Here is a 19,652-nt window from a genome sequence, read left to right on the forward strand (position 1 = left end):
CAAAGCATGAGCTGCAGCCCTTGGTATCACATCATCATCTTTATAGAGCATTAAAAAAAAAAAAAAGGTTTGTTCTGAGCAGCTGCAGCCTGTGCCACCTGGTGAAAAAAAGCTGGTGTCAGTTTTTTTCTATTAAGATAATGTCAAATTCTAGGAGTTTTAAATATTTCACACAGCGGCAGCAGCAGCAACAATAAACCAAGGAAGACACCTACCTAAGTAACATAAACTTGAACAAACAATGTGTATGGCGGAGACAAAGTACAAGGCGGAAAACATGAGATTGGCCACATGAGAGTTCCTCAGGAGAGAACCCTGAGCACAGAGCCAGGAGTAAGCTCTGAGCACTGCCATCAGTGACAAACAAAACAAAAACAAAAACAAAGAAAGAAAGAAAAAGAGAAAAAGAAAAAAAAGGAAAAAGCAGTGAAAGAATTTTATGGGAAAGATGATAAAATGTTATTGAAGGACATAAAGAAAACACAAGTGGCCAAGTGACTGTACATATGAGCACTCAATATCAAAGGTGTCAATCTTTACTCTGTCATCTTGCAGTATCATTAAAAAAACAAAAACCAAAAAAACCCCCAAACAATTCAGATATGACAATGGCTTGTCACATGTGAATCTCATCTAGTCGGTCACCCTCTCTTATTTTATAAATGACACACTGAGATCCATGAAGAACTAAGATAAGCTCCCTGCCAAGGAAAACTTGTGGAAAACCATCACCGTTCTCCAATCCCCTGGTCTAAGGTTTTCCTACTCTACAGCCAGGTAAATCACTCTCAGCTATTATTTCTTTAGAAATAACTTCATTGGGTATCAGCCCATTTTTTGGGGGGATGTAAAAACTTAAACATAAACTACCTTCCTCTTCCGCCCCCAAGACATTATCATTCAGTTGCAGGGAGTCCAGGAGATAAATATTCTGCTAGAGATATTGTGCTTTATTTGCTTTTCTGTTTTTATTATCCTCTTAGGGATTTAAACATGCCACAAGCCATATTCCAAATTACCAGGAGTATGATTTTTTAAGCAAAATGAGTCTGCCTTAGAATGATGATGTTTCTCTGCTCCACCAGCAGCATTACCACCTAGAAAACAATAATAACATCTCACTATATTCTGCTATGACATTCGACTACGATTTTTCTGGATGCCAAGAGTATTCTTTTTAAAGGCTTCACAGATAAAATTCACAGATGAAACATGAAATGCTCATAAGAGACTCATAGAGACACTCCAACTTTTAAAGCAATCAATTAAACTTACAGCAGCTTTTAATTCTGCACACTCCAAACTATATTCTAACGAATGATGAGCAAAGAAGAGAGCTCATCAGCTCCTTCAACCCACTTCTTTAAATTAAAGAAACTAATGAGGAGAAGAGAAATAAAAATTACATTTCTATAAGGTGCGAAGGTATTAAAAATGCCCCAGCCGAGTGTCCCTTTCCAGAGGTATCTGGAAAAGTACTAGGTGATTTTTACCCTGGGAGTGTGGGGAGAGGTTTGGTTGTTGTTGGTTTTGGGGTCACTTCCAGCATTATTCAGGGGCTGCTTCCAGCTCAATGTTCAAGGAGGAAAAAAAAAATCTCTGTAGGTGGTGCTAGGGATGGAACCTGGGGCTCCAACCTATGCCTCCGGCAGGGAGACTATGAGTTCTCTCCCTAGCTCTCAAAGTTGTTCTGGCACAAGGCAGTAGACACCAAATTCATGTCCCACTGACTTGTCAATGTGGACTCCATAGAGGAAATAAAGACTTTGCTCTTAAGAGGAAAAAGCGGGACGAGTCCACATTAATGAAGTGAAAGGATATCCTTGCCTGCAAGAGAATGACATCAGCTGTGAAAAGATCCACAATCTCCACCAGAAGATTTCCCTCTGAGATGCGCTCATTCAACAATAGGCTCATTTTTGCTGAGACACTCATAAGTGGGCAATCATTGAAGCGTCGGAAAAACAGTCTTCAGTCCCACAGCTGATCTGGCTCCGATCTGGTGTTATCTGAGGCACAGGCCCACACTCTCTCACCTCCAGTAACGGATGCGCCTTATGGGGACAAAGGCAAACTGTCCAGGCAGGGCAAGCCCTTCGCAGACAGGAATGATGGTGTGTGAGAGCAACTCCTGCCTAATTTTAGAGCTTTTCAAGTTTAAAAGGAGAATGTTCAAGGAAGGGTGTCAGGCTTCCCCAGTTATCGGAGATGACAGAGGCCACTTGCATGGGCCTGGAGTAAGTGTGGCAGAGGCCTCTGACTAGTAGCTGAGCAGCCGTGACATTCTATGCTCTAGGCAAGCAGAGATCAAGGCAAGCCGTGGCCCCAGGACGGAGCGGAAGCAGAACTCAGCTGCTGGGGTGAACAGGCATGGAAGGGCAGCTGAGGACTTCGAGGGAGGTGCCCCACATTTCTGTGCTGTGCTTAGGTTAAAAATACTAGCCTGGCATTAGAAGGTTGTAATACTTTGTTTTCCAGGCATTTAACTTGGGCAGAGTGAGGAGGAGTTAGTTTCAAAGTCTCTTCTGGGCAGAAAGGACAAAGGGAGATTTCTATTCTTGATGTGAGCCAAAAAAAAAAAAAAAAGTGCACCAAGGCTCTGCGGACAGAACCAAGAGATGAGCCCATCCCTAAAAAGGCTATCGATAACATTTTCTAGAAAATCAGAAACAAATATTAGGTATCAGCCAGTGCCAGAGAGAGTGGAGAGCTGAAGGCACTTGCCTTCATGTGGCCAACCCTGGTTCAACCCCCAGCATCACATATGGTCTCTTGATTGCCAAGAGTAGTTGAAGTCTTGATCGCTACTGGGTATACACCCCTCTGCCCCCCAACACTCCCAAAAGATACCAGTCAGATCCACATTTTTTCATAAACTCATTAGATTTCCTTAGTCCTTAGAAAACAACGCAGGGGCCAGAGAGATAATACAGTGGGGTGGGACATTTGCCTTGTATGTGGCCGACCCAGGTTCGATCCCTGGCATCCCTTGTGGTAACCTGAACACTGCCAAGAGTAATTCCTGAGTGTAGAACCTACTTGTAGCATCACTGGGTCTGCCCCACAAAGCCTAAAAATAAAATAAAAGAACATAATACACTTGATTTGTCTGAAACATGATGTAGTTTTTACCACGGGCCAAATACTATTTAAAAGACTTTATAAACCTTCTTCTAGCTAATCCACCTATGAGGATTAGCCATTTCTCACCACGAATATCTCCAGTTCTTGAGGTGTCACTAGGGGAGTTTGAGTCCCAGCTGACATATCAGAAGATGGGGACCGGGGGGTCGGGATTCTGCCTGGCCACTGAGCACCAGGCTCCATGCTCTGCAGGCACTGTCTACAATGAGTACACCCTTAACTCTCCTCCAGGTGCTCTACCAGAACCCTCTCCCATTCCCCCCACCCGCCACCCTTGACACCTTCCTGGGTTCCGGCATGGGGTCATGCACTGTTTAGCCTGTGAACCCAGAAGGCTGCCCAGAAAGCAGCAGGCACTTCAGAAAACAATACTGGGGCTGGCGCTGCAGCTCAATGGGGCGGAACTGACACTCTGCTCAAGGCCTTGCGTCCACTCTAGCTTCACATGTTCCCCATTAGCACCTCTGGGTGTAGCCTGGTGGTTCCACAGCATTGCCAGGGAGGCTCCTATAGAAAGTAAAATACGGCCAGAGAAATAAGACAGGGGCTACAACACTTGCAATCCATGTGGCCAACCCTGGTTTGACTCCTGGCATGGCATGCCGCCCCCCACCCCCACAGCACCTCAGGGAGTGGACCCCGCCCCCATTAAAGAGCTGGTAGCAGCCCAAGGGCTGAACTATCCCTGCTGCCCCCAATTATATTATTATATACAGAAATATAATAAATGTTAGATTAAAATGCTCAAACTGAACCATAAGTTTCAATGTAAGAAACAGCACATTGTAATAACGGTAGTTCCTCAAAATGAAACAAGAGGCAAGGGCCCCAGGGATGCTCATTTGCAAAGGACACCTCCATGCAAACAGGGAACGAGGGGTATGTTCCCATATGTTCCCAGCCAGCCTCACCAACGGAATAACCTCCAGCACTGCCACCAAAGTTCGTTCCCTGGTGAGCACAGTGACCTAAAGCATGTGACCCCAAAGGACCCAGGGTGTGGGGCCGGAGGGATAGCACAGCGGGTAGGGCGTTTGCCTTGCACGCGGCCGACCCGGGTTCGATCCCTGGCATCCCATATGGTCCCCCAAGCACCGCCAGGAGTAATTCCTGAGTGCAAAGCCAGGAGTAACCCCTGAGCATCGCTGGGTGTGACCCAAAAAGCAAAAAAAAAAAAACCACACCAAAGGACCCAGGGTGTGAGAGCCGCAAACTGGGCATGTGTGACCCATCACGGTAACAAGAAGGAAGAAAGGAAGGGTGGGAGGGATCCAGATAAGGAGCCAAGGTGGTTTAGTCCAAACAACATGGATGATATGCATCTCTGAAGAAACACAAAAACACAGAGACATCACTTGCTGGATCCCAACATCTCAGGTCCCAAAGATATCCTCAGATGCACAGGATCAGAAACTACACCGCAGTGTAATGTCAGCTCCAGGGCAGATGCCAAGGAACGTCTTTGTATTTTGTGTGCAGGAGGAGCAGAGGGTGGGGAGGGGCATACCCAGCTGTGCTTGGGGCTTCCCAATGCACCGAATCATTGCCAAGAGTGATTCCTGAGTGCAGAGCCAAGCGCAACCCCTGAGCATTGCTGTGTGTGGCCCCCCTTAAAAAAAACAAGAGAGCAAAAATGCTCGAAAGGTGAAAAATAATAAAATCCACATGAACTCTGACTGAGGCACCTGAGAGGAGGTATAAAATGCAGATGGTCACAAATTTCTAGTATTACTAATGGAAAGTATTATTTTTAATGAAAAATATTTAACATCTGGCATTTTTCTTAAGCACAGCTGTCAGTCTGTTCATTCAGAAACGAGGCTGAGTGACACGGCCTTCGGGCTTTTAAACTGTTTAGGATAATTTGCAGCATAAAAACCCAAGTGAATACTTGAATACCCATCTCAAATCTCGATGCAATGAAACAGTGGCAGACCACTTCATTTATGGCATCAGAACAATAATAACTGAAATACTGAAAAGTCAAACTGCTCCTGGACCGTGGGGCCACAGGACAGAACTGCAGCTTTCACAGTCTGTGGTTTGAAGCTGTTCCTTCCTAAGGGTGAATGGCCAAGAAGACCAGCGGTGCGTGTGCAAGCAAGTGGTCCGCACCCCCCAATTAACAGCAGCGGTGACAAGCGCCTGACAGCCCACAAGTGGGCAGAGTTGTCCAATGGCTGTTCTTTTGTTTGCACATTCAAGGCAAAAGTTAAGATATACCAAGACACAATGAGGAGTAACTGTCACTCTCACTATCATCCCGTTGCTCATCGATTTGTTCGAGCGGGCACCAGTAACTTCTCTCATTGAGAGACTCACTGTTACTGTTTTTGGCATATCCAATACACATGGGTAGCTTGCCAGGCTCTCCGAGAGGGGCGGAGGAATCGAGCTCGGGTTGGCCGAGTGAAAGGCGAACGCCCTACTGCTGTGCTATCGCTCCAGCCCAATGAGGAGTAAATGAACAAAAAACCATTTCTTTTCAAAATTGGTTTTGGAGCCCCACCTGGCAGTGCTCAGGGGCTCCTCCTGTATTGGCATGGGATGGTGTGTGTGTGTGTGTGTGTGTGTGTGTGTGGTTACTCCTGGTAGTGCCCCGGGGACCAGGTAGTGCTGGGAATTGAAGCCAGGGCCTCCCGCATGAAGAGCCTGCACTCCAATACTTTGAGTGATCTCCCCAAGCCCAACAACAACAACAAAACTGCTGGGAAATAAATAAATAAATAAATAAATAAATAAATAAATAAATGTCTGGGCTGCCAAGCAGGAGACGTGGCTCTCACATTCAGAGATCCGCACGTGTTCTGTCGGGTGCCTCAGTGCTGCTGCCGCTGCCTCGGCTCCCCCTCCACCTGATGCCTCGCAGGCCACACGCAGGCGGAGGAATCAACCACTCGTGCAGGGAGGAGGCAAGCGAGAAGCCCAGCTGAGATGATTTCAAGCGGCTTCCAGAGCAACTGGTGGGAAGCCCTGAGGACAATTTATTACCTGGCCGGGGCACCCGGGTGCAGAAGTGGGGTCGTGCCGGGAAACACGGGGGGCACAGACGTGGTCAATGGGAAGAAACCAGAGCTGAAGCATGGAGGTGCATCGCCAGTGGCACCGGAGAAGCAGCTCACCAGGGAGGGGGCGCACAGGAATTTGGGGTGGGGGGAAAGAGGGGAGAAACGAAGGCGAAGCACATGGCACACGGTGCAGAAATACTGCTGAGGACACACACACACAAACACACACCCCTCCCCCCCACTCCCCGATTTGTATTTCTAACCTGACCGTGAAATGTTCTATACATGTGCGGTAGAAAACCTGTAGCAACTGTCCTCTCTCCAGCCCCCACCCCCAAAACAACCTGCAATGATGAGACAGATTAAATTTCTTCTTTTTTTTTCTTTTTGGTGACTACAAAATGCTTCTCAGGTTTCCTTTTATCTCTCTGTACAACCACGAGAGAAAGATTTGGGCAGCTAAAAGTGTGGAAAGAACAGACCCACAATGATACACACACGGTGCATGCATGCTTTTACAGTCACCAGTAACGCGGGGGCTTAGAAATCCCAAGTCTCGGAAACAACAAAAGCCGAGGATGAGTAATGGGACTGTGTTTCACGGAGGCCTAGGACAGCACTTGGCACCTGGGCGATGATGGATGGCCCATTCGACGGTGGATGGGGAACGCGTGCTGCGGTGAGGCCACAGGGCACGTGCAGATGGCCCGGGAACGGGCACACCGAGCACAAACACTCATCGGGTGAATGTCCTGCCATCGCTTTATGACCTGGTAAGGAACACTCCAAACCCAGGGCTGTCTGGACAAGCCTCACTCCAGACGGCTGGGGCAGGGATGCTCCTGTACGGGCAGGAAGCATTTCGCATCCGTGCAGAGAACAAGTGCACCATCAGGCAGAGAAAGTAATGGGGGGGGGGGAGGAGGGAGAGGGTGTTGGAAATGTGAGCGCTCGAGCAATGCCAGGGAGCCAGCATGACTGTCCTACAGAAGAGGGGGAGGGAGGGTAGGGGGCTAGCCCTGGGTTGGGGGCAGAGGGTGGGTCTGGCCATTCCTCTAGGCGATGGTCAAACCAGCAAACAGAATCACCAGACATGCTACGTATGAAGTCTCTCACCGTTCTGGTGACGACAGCAAGTAGTCACAACCTTTCACTCTAATTTATACTGGGGTGCGGTGGGGGGGGCTTCTGACTATCAGGTACCTGGGGGATGACTGGGAGATCATGAGGTGCTGGAGATGGAACCCGGGACAGCCGCAAGCACCTTCACCTCTGTATTCTCCTTCCAGCCCCAGTCATCTTTTTGGGGGGATGTGCAACACCTGGGTGTGCTCAGGGTTTACTCTTAACTCTGTGCTCAGGGACCACTCCTGGTGGGAACCCTATGCGGTGCCAGAGACAGAACCAGAGTTGGCCACATGCAAGGCAAATGCTCTAACCCTTCCGGGTACCTCCTTTAGACCAGGGACCTCCCTGTGTCTTATCACAGACCCAGCCAGCTAGTCTGTGCATGGATGTACCAAGAATAGCAGATCATTCCACAGCAAGCCTGCCACCCTCTGGGGTGGGCTGTCCATGGCGGGGTGCAGCTGGAGGGGTCACCTGTGGTCAGCAAGCATCCCCACTCCCAGTTGCCTGATGCCTCCAGCATCATCTTGCTTCCCTTTGACAGTTCTGAGGCAAGGCTTCCACACGGACACGGATGGGAGGAGAGCCTGAGAGCCAGGAACAGAATTCTGAAGAGGCCTGGGGGAAGCAGATGGCTCAGATGAAGCTCTTGGATCAGCCTGTGGTCATTAGCAACTCAACCAGCCTCAGGGGGTTCCAACGGGAAGTGAGTTTTCTGTGTTCTTTAGTAAGTAGGAGAATAACATCACAGACAAGAAACAGTGTGTTCGGGACACAAACTCTCTGATGATTTTCAGGGCACTGGAGAAAAGAAGAAGGTCCTCAGTCAGGGGGCAGGGAGCTGGTATGTGAGTACTCACAAGATTTTCTGGAGTTTCTTGCTATTAAAAAGACAGAACAGGATGGGAGACCAACACCTAAGAATAGTAGAGATAAGGTCCAGGAAAATTGCTCCATGGCTTTGAAACCCATCTCATGCGCTGGGGGAAAAGGCAGCTGGGATAGAGAAGGGACCACTAAGTAAATGATGGTTGAAGGGCTCGCTCGGGATGGTAGATGCATGCTGAAAGTAGACTATGGACCACGCATGATGGTGACTTAGTACCTGTATTACAAACCATAACACCCAAAAGGAGAGAGTAAGAGGGAATGTGATTGCCACAGAGCGGGGGGATGGGGTGGGGGTGGCAGGACGGATACTGGGAACATTGGTGATGGAGAATGGGCACTGGTGGAGGGATGGGCACTCAATCATTGTATGACTGAAACTTAAGAAAGTTTCTAAGTCTGTAACTGTATCTCACTAAACGGTGATTCACTAAAACACAAAAGACAATATTCAAACAATCAGCGTTTGCAAGACTGGAAGGGAGTCAAACTGCCAGGATGCCTGGTGCTCTGGGCAAAGCATGAGGCTGGGCAATAAGGAAACCCCATTTCCAGCAAACAGAGTTTCTCTTCTTTCACGGGGCTGTTGGGGCTGGCAGGGCATGTCCCACCCGGGCTGTTCTCTCTCCTTCCAGAACCCTCTGCTCCCCAGGGCTGGGGCTGGGGCTGGGAGGTGCACTACAAGGGGGCTGTGCAGACCTGTCTCGCACCATGCACAGAAGACCCTTCAACATGGATCAGAGACCTCCTCGGTATCAGACCTGAAGCCACAAACTGTACCGCAGGAAGCAGGGGCAGACACTGACACCAGAGGCACCTTCAGTGCCGCAGCCCCACCGGCCACGCAAAACAGAACCAAAGCCAAACAAACGGGACTACAGCAAATCAACAAGCTTCCCTACTGAGGAAGGAAAGAAGACCAGAATAAAATGACATTCTCACAGATGGGGGAGAAACTATTTGCCCACTACTGATCTGACAAAGAGGGCTGATAGCCAAAATCTATAAAAGCACTGGTAAACCTTAACAACAACCAGCCCTGCTAAACAAAATAAAATAAAAGGGGGGGGGGGAAAGAGATGAAAAGAAAGTTCTGCAAAGACATACAGATGGTCTTCAGGAAACGCAAATCAAAACAACAATGAGTGGCACACATCACAAGGAACAGAAATAGTGCTGGGCGGAGACAGGAGGATAAAGGGACCCTCATTCAGTGCCCCCGGGGACCTTATATTTTGGGGGCAGGGGGGGTGTCCGCCAGAACCAACTATCACCAGCTGCCCTACTGCCAAAAAATCATGCTTCTGAAATCTCTCTCTTTTTTTTTGCTTTTGAAGTCTCTTGATGTCGATTCCGCTCATACAGCAAGGGAGCTGCCCGACATGTGCCACTCATGGCAGAAGCCCTTCTTTTGGGGACCTTTTTGAAAACAGAGTATGGATGCTTCTCAAAAAAAAATAACTGAACTTCCACTGCAAAATAGGACACTTCTAGGTTATTAATGTAACTATACAAGTTAACCTAACCATGTTAGTTCGCTACCCCAATGGGCCAAGGACTCTATTTCAGAAAAGACAGTTGTACTCCTAAATCTACTGCAGCACTATTCGCAATAGTGCTGACCTGGAAACAGCCCAATGCAGCCTCTTCATTTAGAAAATGGAAGTCCTGACAGCACTGAGTGCCAAGGATGGTTTCTCTGTGTGGAAAAAATAAAAAAAAAAAACAAAACCCAAAAAACAATGTAGAGAACACAGACAGACACTGATGTGCTGTGTACACATCAAGGTGCTACTTCTTTCGTGTGTGAGTGTTTGGGGCACGGGGTTGAGGGAGGGGAGTGGGGAGAGGGAGAGAAGGCGGTCGGATCACATCCGGTGGTGTTCAGGGGCCTGTATGTGGTACTGGGATCCAAACTGGAGCCATTCACGTGTGAGACAAGTGCCTTAGTACGTCAGAATGAGTTCCCAGGGACAAGCGAGAAGAGGGACTGGGATGAAAAGCTGCAAACTGTGTAGACGCTCAGGATATGAACCATGCCGGGATGGAGCGTGGCGGAAGGTGAGCCAGGCACAGTGGCGACGAGAGTCAGGTGGCCGGTGGGAGGTGAGTGGTGTGGCATAGGGGTGGGGACGGGGGTAAGGCAACCCCTGGGCACAGGTGTCTATGCTCGGCACAGGCTGGGCCCAGAACGTGGATAGTCCCTGCAGAGACCCTCACGGCCCTCCCCGCCCTCCTGCACCCTGCACGGGGAGGGCACAGTCTCCTGCTCTCCCAGGAGAGCTCAGGCACCCTGGATCCACACGGAAAGAAGTTCATGGCGCCAGGAACATCTTTCCTCCCACACAGCAGTGCCAGGTCAGGAATGGATCCAGGGCATGGATCACCAAAAGCGCCCGTTTATTTTCCCTCCTCTGCCATGCACTGACCGTCTGCGGGGAGGGAGGGCAGAAAGCTGGGTGGCAGGTGGCGAGCCCGCAGGAAGCCCGAGAACACGTGCGCAGCCAGACCCTGATGGCACAGGAGCCTCCGGCCTCAGGAACAATGTGGTCACAGAGCAGCAGGACAGGCTAACCCTCCCTCGGGAAACGGTAACATCACAGACCTGTTTCAAGATGGTTTCTTGGTGCCTTTAATGCGTAGTCTAATGTCACTGTGTATATGCTTATACATACACACATACATGCTTACACATGCACAAGATTAGGTCTCTATGTGTATACCAAAAGTGCAAGTAGATATGGCCCTGGAAATCTCCATTTAGAATATACCAAGGAGACTGGAAATGAGTATTAAATAGCGCATTAGAAGTGAATTTCTGGTTCCTTACTTTCTCTGATGTCACATGAGAGTACTTCTATTGCTTCACTGTTTCTGTATTCCCTAGATACCACTCAGATGTGGGCACATACATAAGGAGCTTAGGAATTCAAAGGCCTGAATTGTTTTAGAAGTGGGAATGAAAAAAACAAAACCCACCACAATCAAGTTATACAGAATGCAAGGTACTTACCCTGGTAATAAAATATGCCAGGATTAGCCTAGCTCTGCATTCTAATCTTGGCTGTGTTACCCATGGGTGGCCTTTCTTAACATACTTACATTGGGTGTAAGCCAGAGTGATAGTAGTGGGTAAGGCACTTGCCTTGCACAGAGCTGACCCGAGTTTGACCCTGAGCCCCACCAGGAGTGATCCCTAAGAGCAGAGCCAGGAGTAAGCCTTGAGCACCACCAAGTATGACCCAGAACCAAGAAAGAATGAAAGTGAAAGAAAGAAAGAAAGAAAGAAAGAAAGAAAGAAAGAAAGAAAGAAAGAAAGAAAGAAAGAAAGAAAGGGAAGGAAGAAAGGGAGGAAGAAAGGAAGAGAGGAAGAGAAGGAAGGAAGGAAGGAAGGAAGGAAGGAAGGAAGGAAGGAAGGAAGGAAGGAAGGAAGGAAGGAAGGAAGGAAGGAAGGAAGGAAGACACCGATGGTGTCATTTCCTCCTGGGTGAAGAAGAGAGCACTCAGCTAGATGGATGCTTACGTACATAAATCTGGAAAGCAGAAAACTTTGGTGGGCCCAACGCCCATCACTGGAAGACTGATGCAGGCTGGGGAGGGCCGAGAGGCGGCTCTGAAGCCAGGGAGCAGGCCACCCCTCAGGCTCAGGCCTGCCCCTCCCGCAGGTAGGCCCGGTGAGTGGAGGCCGTGCTGCAGCCTTGAGAGGGGGACAGCACAGGAGGACAGCCGAGAGCTGGTCCTCCACGTAAAGAGCAGAGCCCTGCCCAGATTCAAACCCGGGTGTCCTGCCCTGCCGGACAGAACCACTCAGAGGTCCTCTCCAAGAGTTCCTCAGACTCTGGCAGCCTCACTTCTTCTCCAGGTTAATTCAGGAATACCCTAGGCTCAAGTGCTCGGATGAACATTAAGCGTTCAGTGTCTTTCTCCAAGGGAGCAGAGCCTCTTTGCAGGGTTCCCCCCACCCCCGCACTATGTCATTTCTGCTGTATGAAATGATGGTTGGAAATGCGGCTTCTTCTTGTCGTGTTGCTGAGATGTGGGTACCCGGCCACCAGGGGGCATATGGGATCCTTGGGAGGTGGGGACCACGCGGGAAAAGCCTTTGCTGAAGACTTGGGAGAAAATGGCTACTCGGTCACCAATATCCACCTATCCTTTCCCCTAATAATAAGGCCCAACTTAAAGTTGGGGACATTTTCTGCTGGGAACAAAACATCTCTAAGCCTCCAGCGCTGGCTGTAGCCTTTTGAGTCTGGCTTCACCTAGAGGGTCAAAGAGACCGAATGGGTATTGCTATCGGCACATCCCTGGCAGCAGGTGCCTGCTCTGCTTGCCTCTCTTCCTGCCTGCCTCCTGCTTGCAGGCAGGGACAGTGAGAGTGTGGCCGGGACCTCAACAGCCTCTGAGGACCATGAGGTGGTGCTGGAAATGGAAGCCAGATGGGAGATGCTTGGATTCCTTCCGTCTTGGCCACCACTGTCCCAGGATGGGTGACTCCTGCATTTCTTTTGTGAGAGGGAAATAAATGTCTCTCTTCTTTAATCCATAGCAAGTTCTTTCCCCCTCTTATTTGTAGTTAAATCTAACCTGAATGAACACCTCTTGAAATTCAGATTAAAAAATCATTCACATGACAAAAGGTTAGTACTGTTAATGTGACAATATTAAGCTCCAATGAGAAGGAAGTGGCTTTCTACTTTGTACAGGATAATAGAACAGAACCTTGTTCTGAGTGTGGTCTAGCTTTTTAGAAAGCTGGGACTCATTGTTAACTCTGGGTAATCAGAAATCTACAAACATCAATATCAGTAAAACAGATTTCATGGATCTCAGAAGCCGTGATTCTCAGAGCAATGAAAACATAAATTTAAATCCGTAAACTCAGTACAGCTCTAGACACATAAAATACAAAAACACTTTAGATACATGTCAATTGGTCCGGTCAGCTCTGGTGCTGAGTTTATTCAGAGCATAAACTCTGACAGTTACAACCTTGCATTAACAATAAACCGAGTGGTTTCCTTCAAAGAGAATCTTGCCATTCAGACTAAATCAATACCCAGTGACTCGCTGGCATCCTGGCAAAGGCAAGTGAGCAAGTTCTCATGATGCCCCGGGCTCCCTTACCCAGTGGCCCTCCACTGGGGGCAGTCAGCAGGGGGCCTGGGCTGAGCTGCCTTCCCTGCTCCCAACCTCACACGGACTTTACAGCCTCAGAACGAAGTTCAGAACGGTCTGGAGAGGGTTGGCAGCCCCACAGCTCTGCTCCAGAAATCTGCTCAGGCCGATCCACGCAGGAATCGTGGCTCATTTCTCAAGGTTCCTGTGAGAGTTTCTACTCAAAGTGGGTTCCCTACCTACTTTCAGGTTACTGCCCAGAGACAGCTTTACAAACAACAACAATGATGATGACAACGAACTGACTTATGGCACGATGGGAGCTGCAGACACTGCAGACAGGGATGGGTAACTACCTCGGAAACAGACGTGCTTATCACCTCTAGAGCTGATACGGAAAGGGGAAGAGACAAAGGCGTGCCCTCTGGATCTGAATATTAAGCCGTGAGTCCCGAATGTGTGGCGACACAGAGCATTCTGAAGGGCAGGAATCTGCTGGGGCAACAACATACCATCCTGGAGCACGTAAGAAAGAAGATGGAAGGGGCTGGAGCAATAACCAGCGGAACCTGGGTTCTATTCCCAGCATCCCATATGGTCCCCGGAACACCACAGGAGTAATTCCTGAGTGCATGAGCCACGAGTAACCCCTGTGCACCGCCAGGTGTGACCCAAAAAGAAAAAAAAAAAAGAAAAAAGATGAAAGTTGAGGTAAGAAAACAATGTCAAGCCCTTTAATCAGATGCAGTCACCCAGGGACCCTTGTATAACCCTTTTTCCCCCTTCTTTTTACAGGTGACAGCTGGCAGCTGGGGAAATTGGGTGGCATTGGGGATCAAGCCTAGGCTGCCTGCATGTAGCATGCATGTGCTGCAGCTGTTGGAGCTGTGTCCCCAGCTTCCAAAGTTCTTTTGCAAAACATTCCCCTCACTCACTCTTCGCTAACATGCTCTGAAGGCTTGGGACTTGGGAGCACATGGCGAGACCACGGTGCTCTAGAGACATTCTCAGCAGTTTCAAAAGGCAGCCCGCCAAGGGCGTGGGTGAGTCAAGGCGCATCAAGAGTGGATGCCACGAGCTCTGCACAGAACTTAATGAGTATTAAAACAATGATTAATATTCTGAGAGCATAGCTGGCATGCTGGCAACTCTTAATTACTTATCACCCAGGTTCGAAAAGTCTAGAGCAAATTACAGAAAAATTCCCACTCCTCCTCCCAAGACATCTTGGTAGACCCAAAGAATTACCTGTTTAACTTTTTCTGTTCAGCAATATAGCCAAGTGCTTAAAGAATGGGCCTGCTAGTTCATATGCATGCCCTTCTCTATCACTCAGGTAAGGTTATTTCTGCCCAATTCCACAGAAACAGGAATCAAGATGATGAAGTCAATGCAACTTACAATTCTTGCTATTTTCTACGATATTGATTTAGGTTTGCTTTTACCCCATAAAACCGAGCCCTTCTTCCAATTTATTGTCTTTTACAAAATGTGGAAACTTGCTCATCGAGTTTATCCACAGCACATTCAGTTCCCTGTTCTTTTTCTGGTCTATAAAGTTTGTCTTTCCTTTTAGAAGGAGAAAAAGTCAATCTCTCAGCTGGCTGAACAAAAATGAGATACCGAGAAACCAGAAAGGACGTTTTGCTACGCTACATTCCTTTGTAATTCTGCGTTCCACCACGGTGCAAACTCTATTTCATCCACGAGTCAATTGACAAAGACGCTAAACGCACAGCATACCAAGGTGCCAACTTCTTTCTTCTTGGGTTTACTGTGAAATTCTGAAATGACATTGCAATGAAAAGGCAGGGGGCAGTCTCTGAGTGAAGGGTGATGAATCGGGGGCTATAGAAACACCCATCCCTCAAAGCCCGGCCAGCTTCTGCCTCTCCAGGGAGAACTTTCTCTTCCCTCTGGCCGGTCAGTGCTCTGGAATGCCAAGTTGACCAAAGCATCATTCCTTCATCTCAGGGCTAACATCCACTGGTTATATGACCTTTCAGAGAGGTTATGATTCAACTTCCTTAGCCTGATGACAAATTTCCCAGTGCCCTGCCTGGAATTCCCCTGCAAAAAGTATCTCAGGCTGTCCATTACTTTAATATGTTGGCCAACTAAATCAAATTACCACTGCCCACCCAATTACTGCCTCTGGTTTTAAATAACAGAAATGAGCTAAGGAAATAGCTCAGCGGCAGACCTGTCTCATATGTGTGAGAACCTGGGTTCAATTCCTAGCACTGCTAAATTTAAAATAAAAAAGTAAAAAATAAGTGAAACAATACTGGTTATAAATGTAGAATGATTCTAGAGATAAATTATCACTATTATACAAATGATGTAATCCCTAATGCTCATTATTTCAACTTTTATTATTTATGATTTTCATTTACTGTTTGGTATGGTGCCGGGAATCTTCTTTAAAAGGCACGGAGAGGGGCTGGAACAACAGCACAGCAGGTAGGCGCTTGCCTTGCACGCGGCTGACCCGGGTTCGAGTCCCAGCATCACATATGGTCCCTCAAGCACCACCAGGAGTAATTCCTGAGTGGATGAGCCAGGAGTAACCCCTGTGCATTGCCGGGTGTGACCCAAAAAGCAAAATTTAAAATTAAATAAAATAAAAAAAGGCACGGAGAGCAGAGGTGATAATCAATGGTATGTGGCTCAAGTCATTTACAGTAAGAAGCAGGACTAGGTAAGATTTGTCAGCAGCAGATTTGATTACCCTAAGATGAAATTCTCCACTGTGCCCCAGACAGGTCAGAAAATAAATACTTCTTCCAGGAACTGATTTCCAAAATGAGAGTCCCGAGAGATACTGGTTTTCTCCCCTGGCTGGCAGTGGGGATGAGGGATGAAGGCCATGTCAGCTCTGATACACACCAGGGTGACGTGGAGAGCAGTCCTCTGGTGTGGACTGACAACGGGTGTATCTCTGCTCCACTTTCTCACTTCCTCAGCCTCTCCTGCCCCCCACCAGGAAGACGTGTCTGGTCGTAGCCACCGCTCATGGCAGGGAGGACCAGGCAGGGGGATGGGATGCAATATTTGCTTACAAATGATAATGTGCTTCACTGAATGGTAACAGCCGGGGCAATCTTTTTTTTTTTTAATTATTATTTTGGGAAGTAAAAACAGATTTTATTTAGAAGTTTGTAGGAAGGGGAAGGAAGGAAAGCAAAGGAAGAGAGAAGTAATGAGTTTAAGGGCGAACAGGGGCTGCTCCAGAGATAAAGAGAGCCAGGGCAACCCTCTTAAAAAAAAAAAGAGAAAAGAGAAAATCACACCATAAATACAGAGAAACACTGGGGTGAAGTGGAATGAAAAGGGAGTCTTGCTCTAAAATCCATAACTAAACACAAAAGATTTTCTTTTTTTCTTTTCTTTTTGCCAACTGCTGAGGTTTTTGTCGCACACTGTCACGTTACTTCCCAGCCCAGCACACACCCCTCCCTAAAAGCCTGCTCTTACAACAGCCAGTCAGCCAACGCCGCTGAGAGCCTAATTTCGACTCGAGCACATCTGTCATGCTCGCACTGCACACCAACGTGTGGCTGCATCGCTTGACGCCGAGGCCACTGCCAACGTCGGGGTTTCAAGGCATGCGCGTCTATGCTGGTGGGACATCACAACGCATCTCAGAAAGCATTTTCACACAATAAGATGTTCTTTTAAGCAGCCCAGTGCAAAACGTCCAAAGCAAAACATCCAGCACATTTATTTCAACAGTCACCCCAAGACCTTCCGTTGGCATGACACAGAGCTGGGCTCACTCCGCGGGCTCTCTATTCTCTACGACCATGGGAATGAGCAGAGCGGCACTGGGATCCACACAGAGCAATGCGTGAAGACAGTTCCTCTGTTTACGGGCCTTCCACGAACCTCTTCGTGGTACCGATGAAGGGTATTGAGCAGCCCAACGCGAGGGGAGTTTTTCTCTTTGCGGAGTGCCAGGCACAAGCGAGTTGGGAGTTCTCCGACCATGGTGCCAGCAGCACCGCCCAGGCCCACGCCGCTCTACTGGGCTCTGTGGTCTCCTGGTGAGCGGGGGCAGGGCTGCGGGGTTTCTACTCCACGCAAACACCTGCATCTGTCAAGCCTCCACCCTGCCTCCGCCTCCATTTCTAGATAAAAACAGTACACAGGAGGCGGCGATGAGTATCTCTGTCCTGGGGAACACTGGGAAAGCACATCCCTAGAAGGGAACAGACAGAGCCCTGCTAGTGGGCCGGAGATGCCACTTGGGTCACTCTGTACAATGCTAAGAGCGACACTGGTGTGGGACATGGCCTCCCTGCCAGCACCACCTGTTCCTCCCCCTTTTTTACGAGCTAATTGTTTATGGGAAGGTCAACAAGAGGAGAGTGATGTTTAAAAATATACAGCAGTGGGGCTGAGCGCGAGACGGGCCGGACCACATGGTCTGCGTGCTGGACACTGGGTTCGAGCCCTGGTCCCCAAGGACCAGGTGAATGATTCCCAAGTGCCAAATAGGGAGGACTCCTGAGCACCATGGGATGTGGCCTCCCAAATATGGGGAGGAGGGGTGGGGGTGGTGTGTGTGTGTGTGTGTGTGTGTGTGTGTGTGTGTGTGTGTGTGTGTGTGAGTGATGCGCCTATAGGTGGCAAAAAGAGAAAAACAGCAAAGACGATGGCCGCAAAGGGATTTTTCACACTGTACACAGTACTACAGTTCGGCAGTAATGACAGAGCTGTGGTGAATTCATGAACTACCAGTACCATGAAACACGGGCCAAAGGTGGCTGGAGGCCCCCACTGGGCACCTCTCCACGCCAACGGCTCTCCCTGAACAATAAAACAAGAAGCCAAACATTTCTAACACTAACTTAAGCACTCACAAAAAGTTCTAACATTGATTTAAAATGTCACTGCCAGATAACTAACTGACAGACTCTCATAAAATGCTAGAGGTGCTTCAATGAAGAGACATTATCCCTTGCAGCAAGATGTAGCAAAAAAGCTAAGAGGCTCACCCCACGCCTCCCGGTGAGCACCTGGGCGGTTCCAGGTCTGTCTGATAAAAGCTTGGGCAGCTAGGGACCATGTTCTGATGCCACAGACACTAATTATACAGTCCACGGAGCAGCAAACTTTGCTCTCAAGAGCCAAATATGAAGCACTTGAGCCTTTATGGGCTGGACAGCTGCACCCACTCCGGAAAAAGCATTGTGGCAACTGTGGACCCCATAAACACCTGGGTGTGGCCTGTTCTCGGAGAAACAGGAGGTCTGCTTGCCAGTTCAGCATAGAACAGTGGCTGGCAATCCGCTGCCCTGGTTTCTGTATATAGAGCCTTATTTATGCTGATGAGAGCCAGCCTACCCTCAGGACCGTTTTCAGAAGATGAAGGGAGGAGCACCATACGCCAGAGCCCCAGCTTCCTGGAAACACTCTCAGGTGCTCTTTGTTCTAACCAGCCTACACCACCGCTGCTGCCTCTTCCCGAGGCATGCCTCATCCATCGAGGGGGTCACTGCATTCCTGAGTGACCTTTGGGGAGCTGAAGCAACTCAACTAGGAGGGATGGTCAGCAGATGCTCAACTTGTTTTGCCATGACAAGTTAATTTGTCCACCCATTTGTTGGTTGGCCTGTTGGTCTGTCCCGATCCATCCATCCATCCATCCATCCATCCATCCATCCATCCATCCATCCATCCATCCATCCAGGTATCTTGTGGAGTGCCAGGCAGAAACACACCTGAACCTTAGATCAAAGAGACAGACTCCCAGCACTTAAGTGAATGCTGATGTAGAACAAACCTGGGTGTTTATTTTTAATGCTAAAATATCTGAGTCACAGCACACCCCACTCTCAAGCCAGTGGCCTGCCCAAGCAGTGTTGCCTTGAGGGCTACTGCGGAGACCATCCAACAATAGGCTCCAGCTGACCTTGGGAAGAGTGGCCCTGGCGGCCAAGGACCAGGCCCTATGGCCCATGGACATAGCTGAGCTCTGTCCGCTGTGGATTTTTTCCTCCTATGCTTCTGACAAGCCAGGATGGGACTTGGCCCCGCCCTCTGAGCCTAATTTCCAAACCCTCATGTGATAGAGACGCAGCGCTCAATACCTGGACTGTCTGATAATCAGAAGCATCGATCCCTTTTACAGTCACTTCTCGGAAGACTCTTGGCTCCAGTTCCTCTTTAGTAAGATCACAGTGATAAATGATACCTAGAAAGAAGCATAAGTCCGACTTTAGTCTACAAGACTGACTCCACTCAAGGGGCAAGGACCACGGAAAGAGCAAGGGCGGAGCAGTGGGTGGGCACACAGGTTGTCACCGAATCCCTCTCCAACAGAATGCTCACAACCGCCTGGTACCTGGACGCGCCTGCTCT

The 19,652-nt window shown here is 48.8% G+C and overlaps 1 protein-coding gene and 1 pseudogene across 1 annotated transcript in view; both read right to left on the reverse strand.

The window, feature by feature from the left end:
* PREP (prolyl endopeptidase) overlaps window positions 1-19,652 on the reverse strand; it is a 139,695-nt gene that overhangs the window by 19,736 nt on the left and 100,307 nt on the right. Inside the window, exon 10 of the mRNA XM_055136906.1 lies at window positions 19,382-19,485. Coding sequence (XP_054992881.1) covers window positions 19,382-19,485 — 104 coding nt within the window. The remainder of the gene's footprint in view (window positions 1-19,381; window positions 19,486-19,652) is intronic.
* On the reverse strand, window positions 9,419-9,579 carry LOC129404708 (U11 spliceosomal RNA; annotated as a pseudogene).

Source organism: Sorex araneus, chromosome 4, assembly GCF_027595985.1.
Source record: "Sorex araneus isolate mSorAra2 chromosome 4, mSorAra2.pri, whole genome shotgun sequence".
Taxonomy (NCBI): Eukaryota; Metazoa; Chordata; class Mammalia; order Eulipotyphla; family Soricidae; genus Sorex; species Sorex araneus.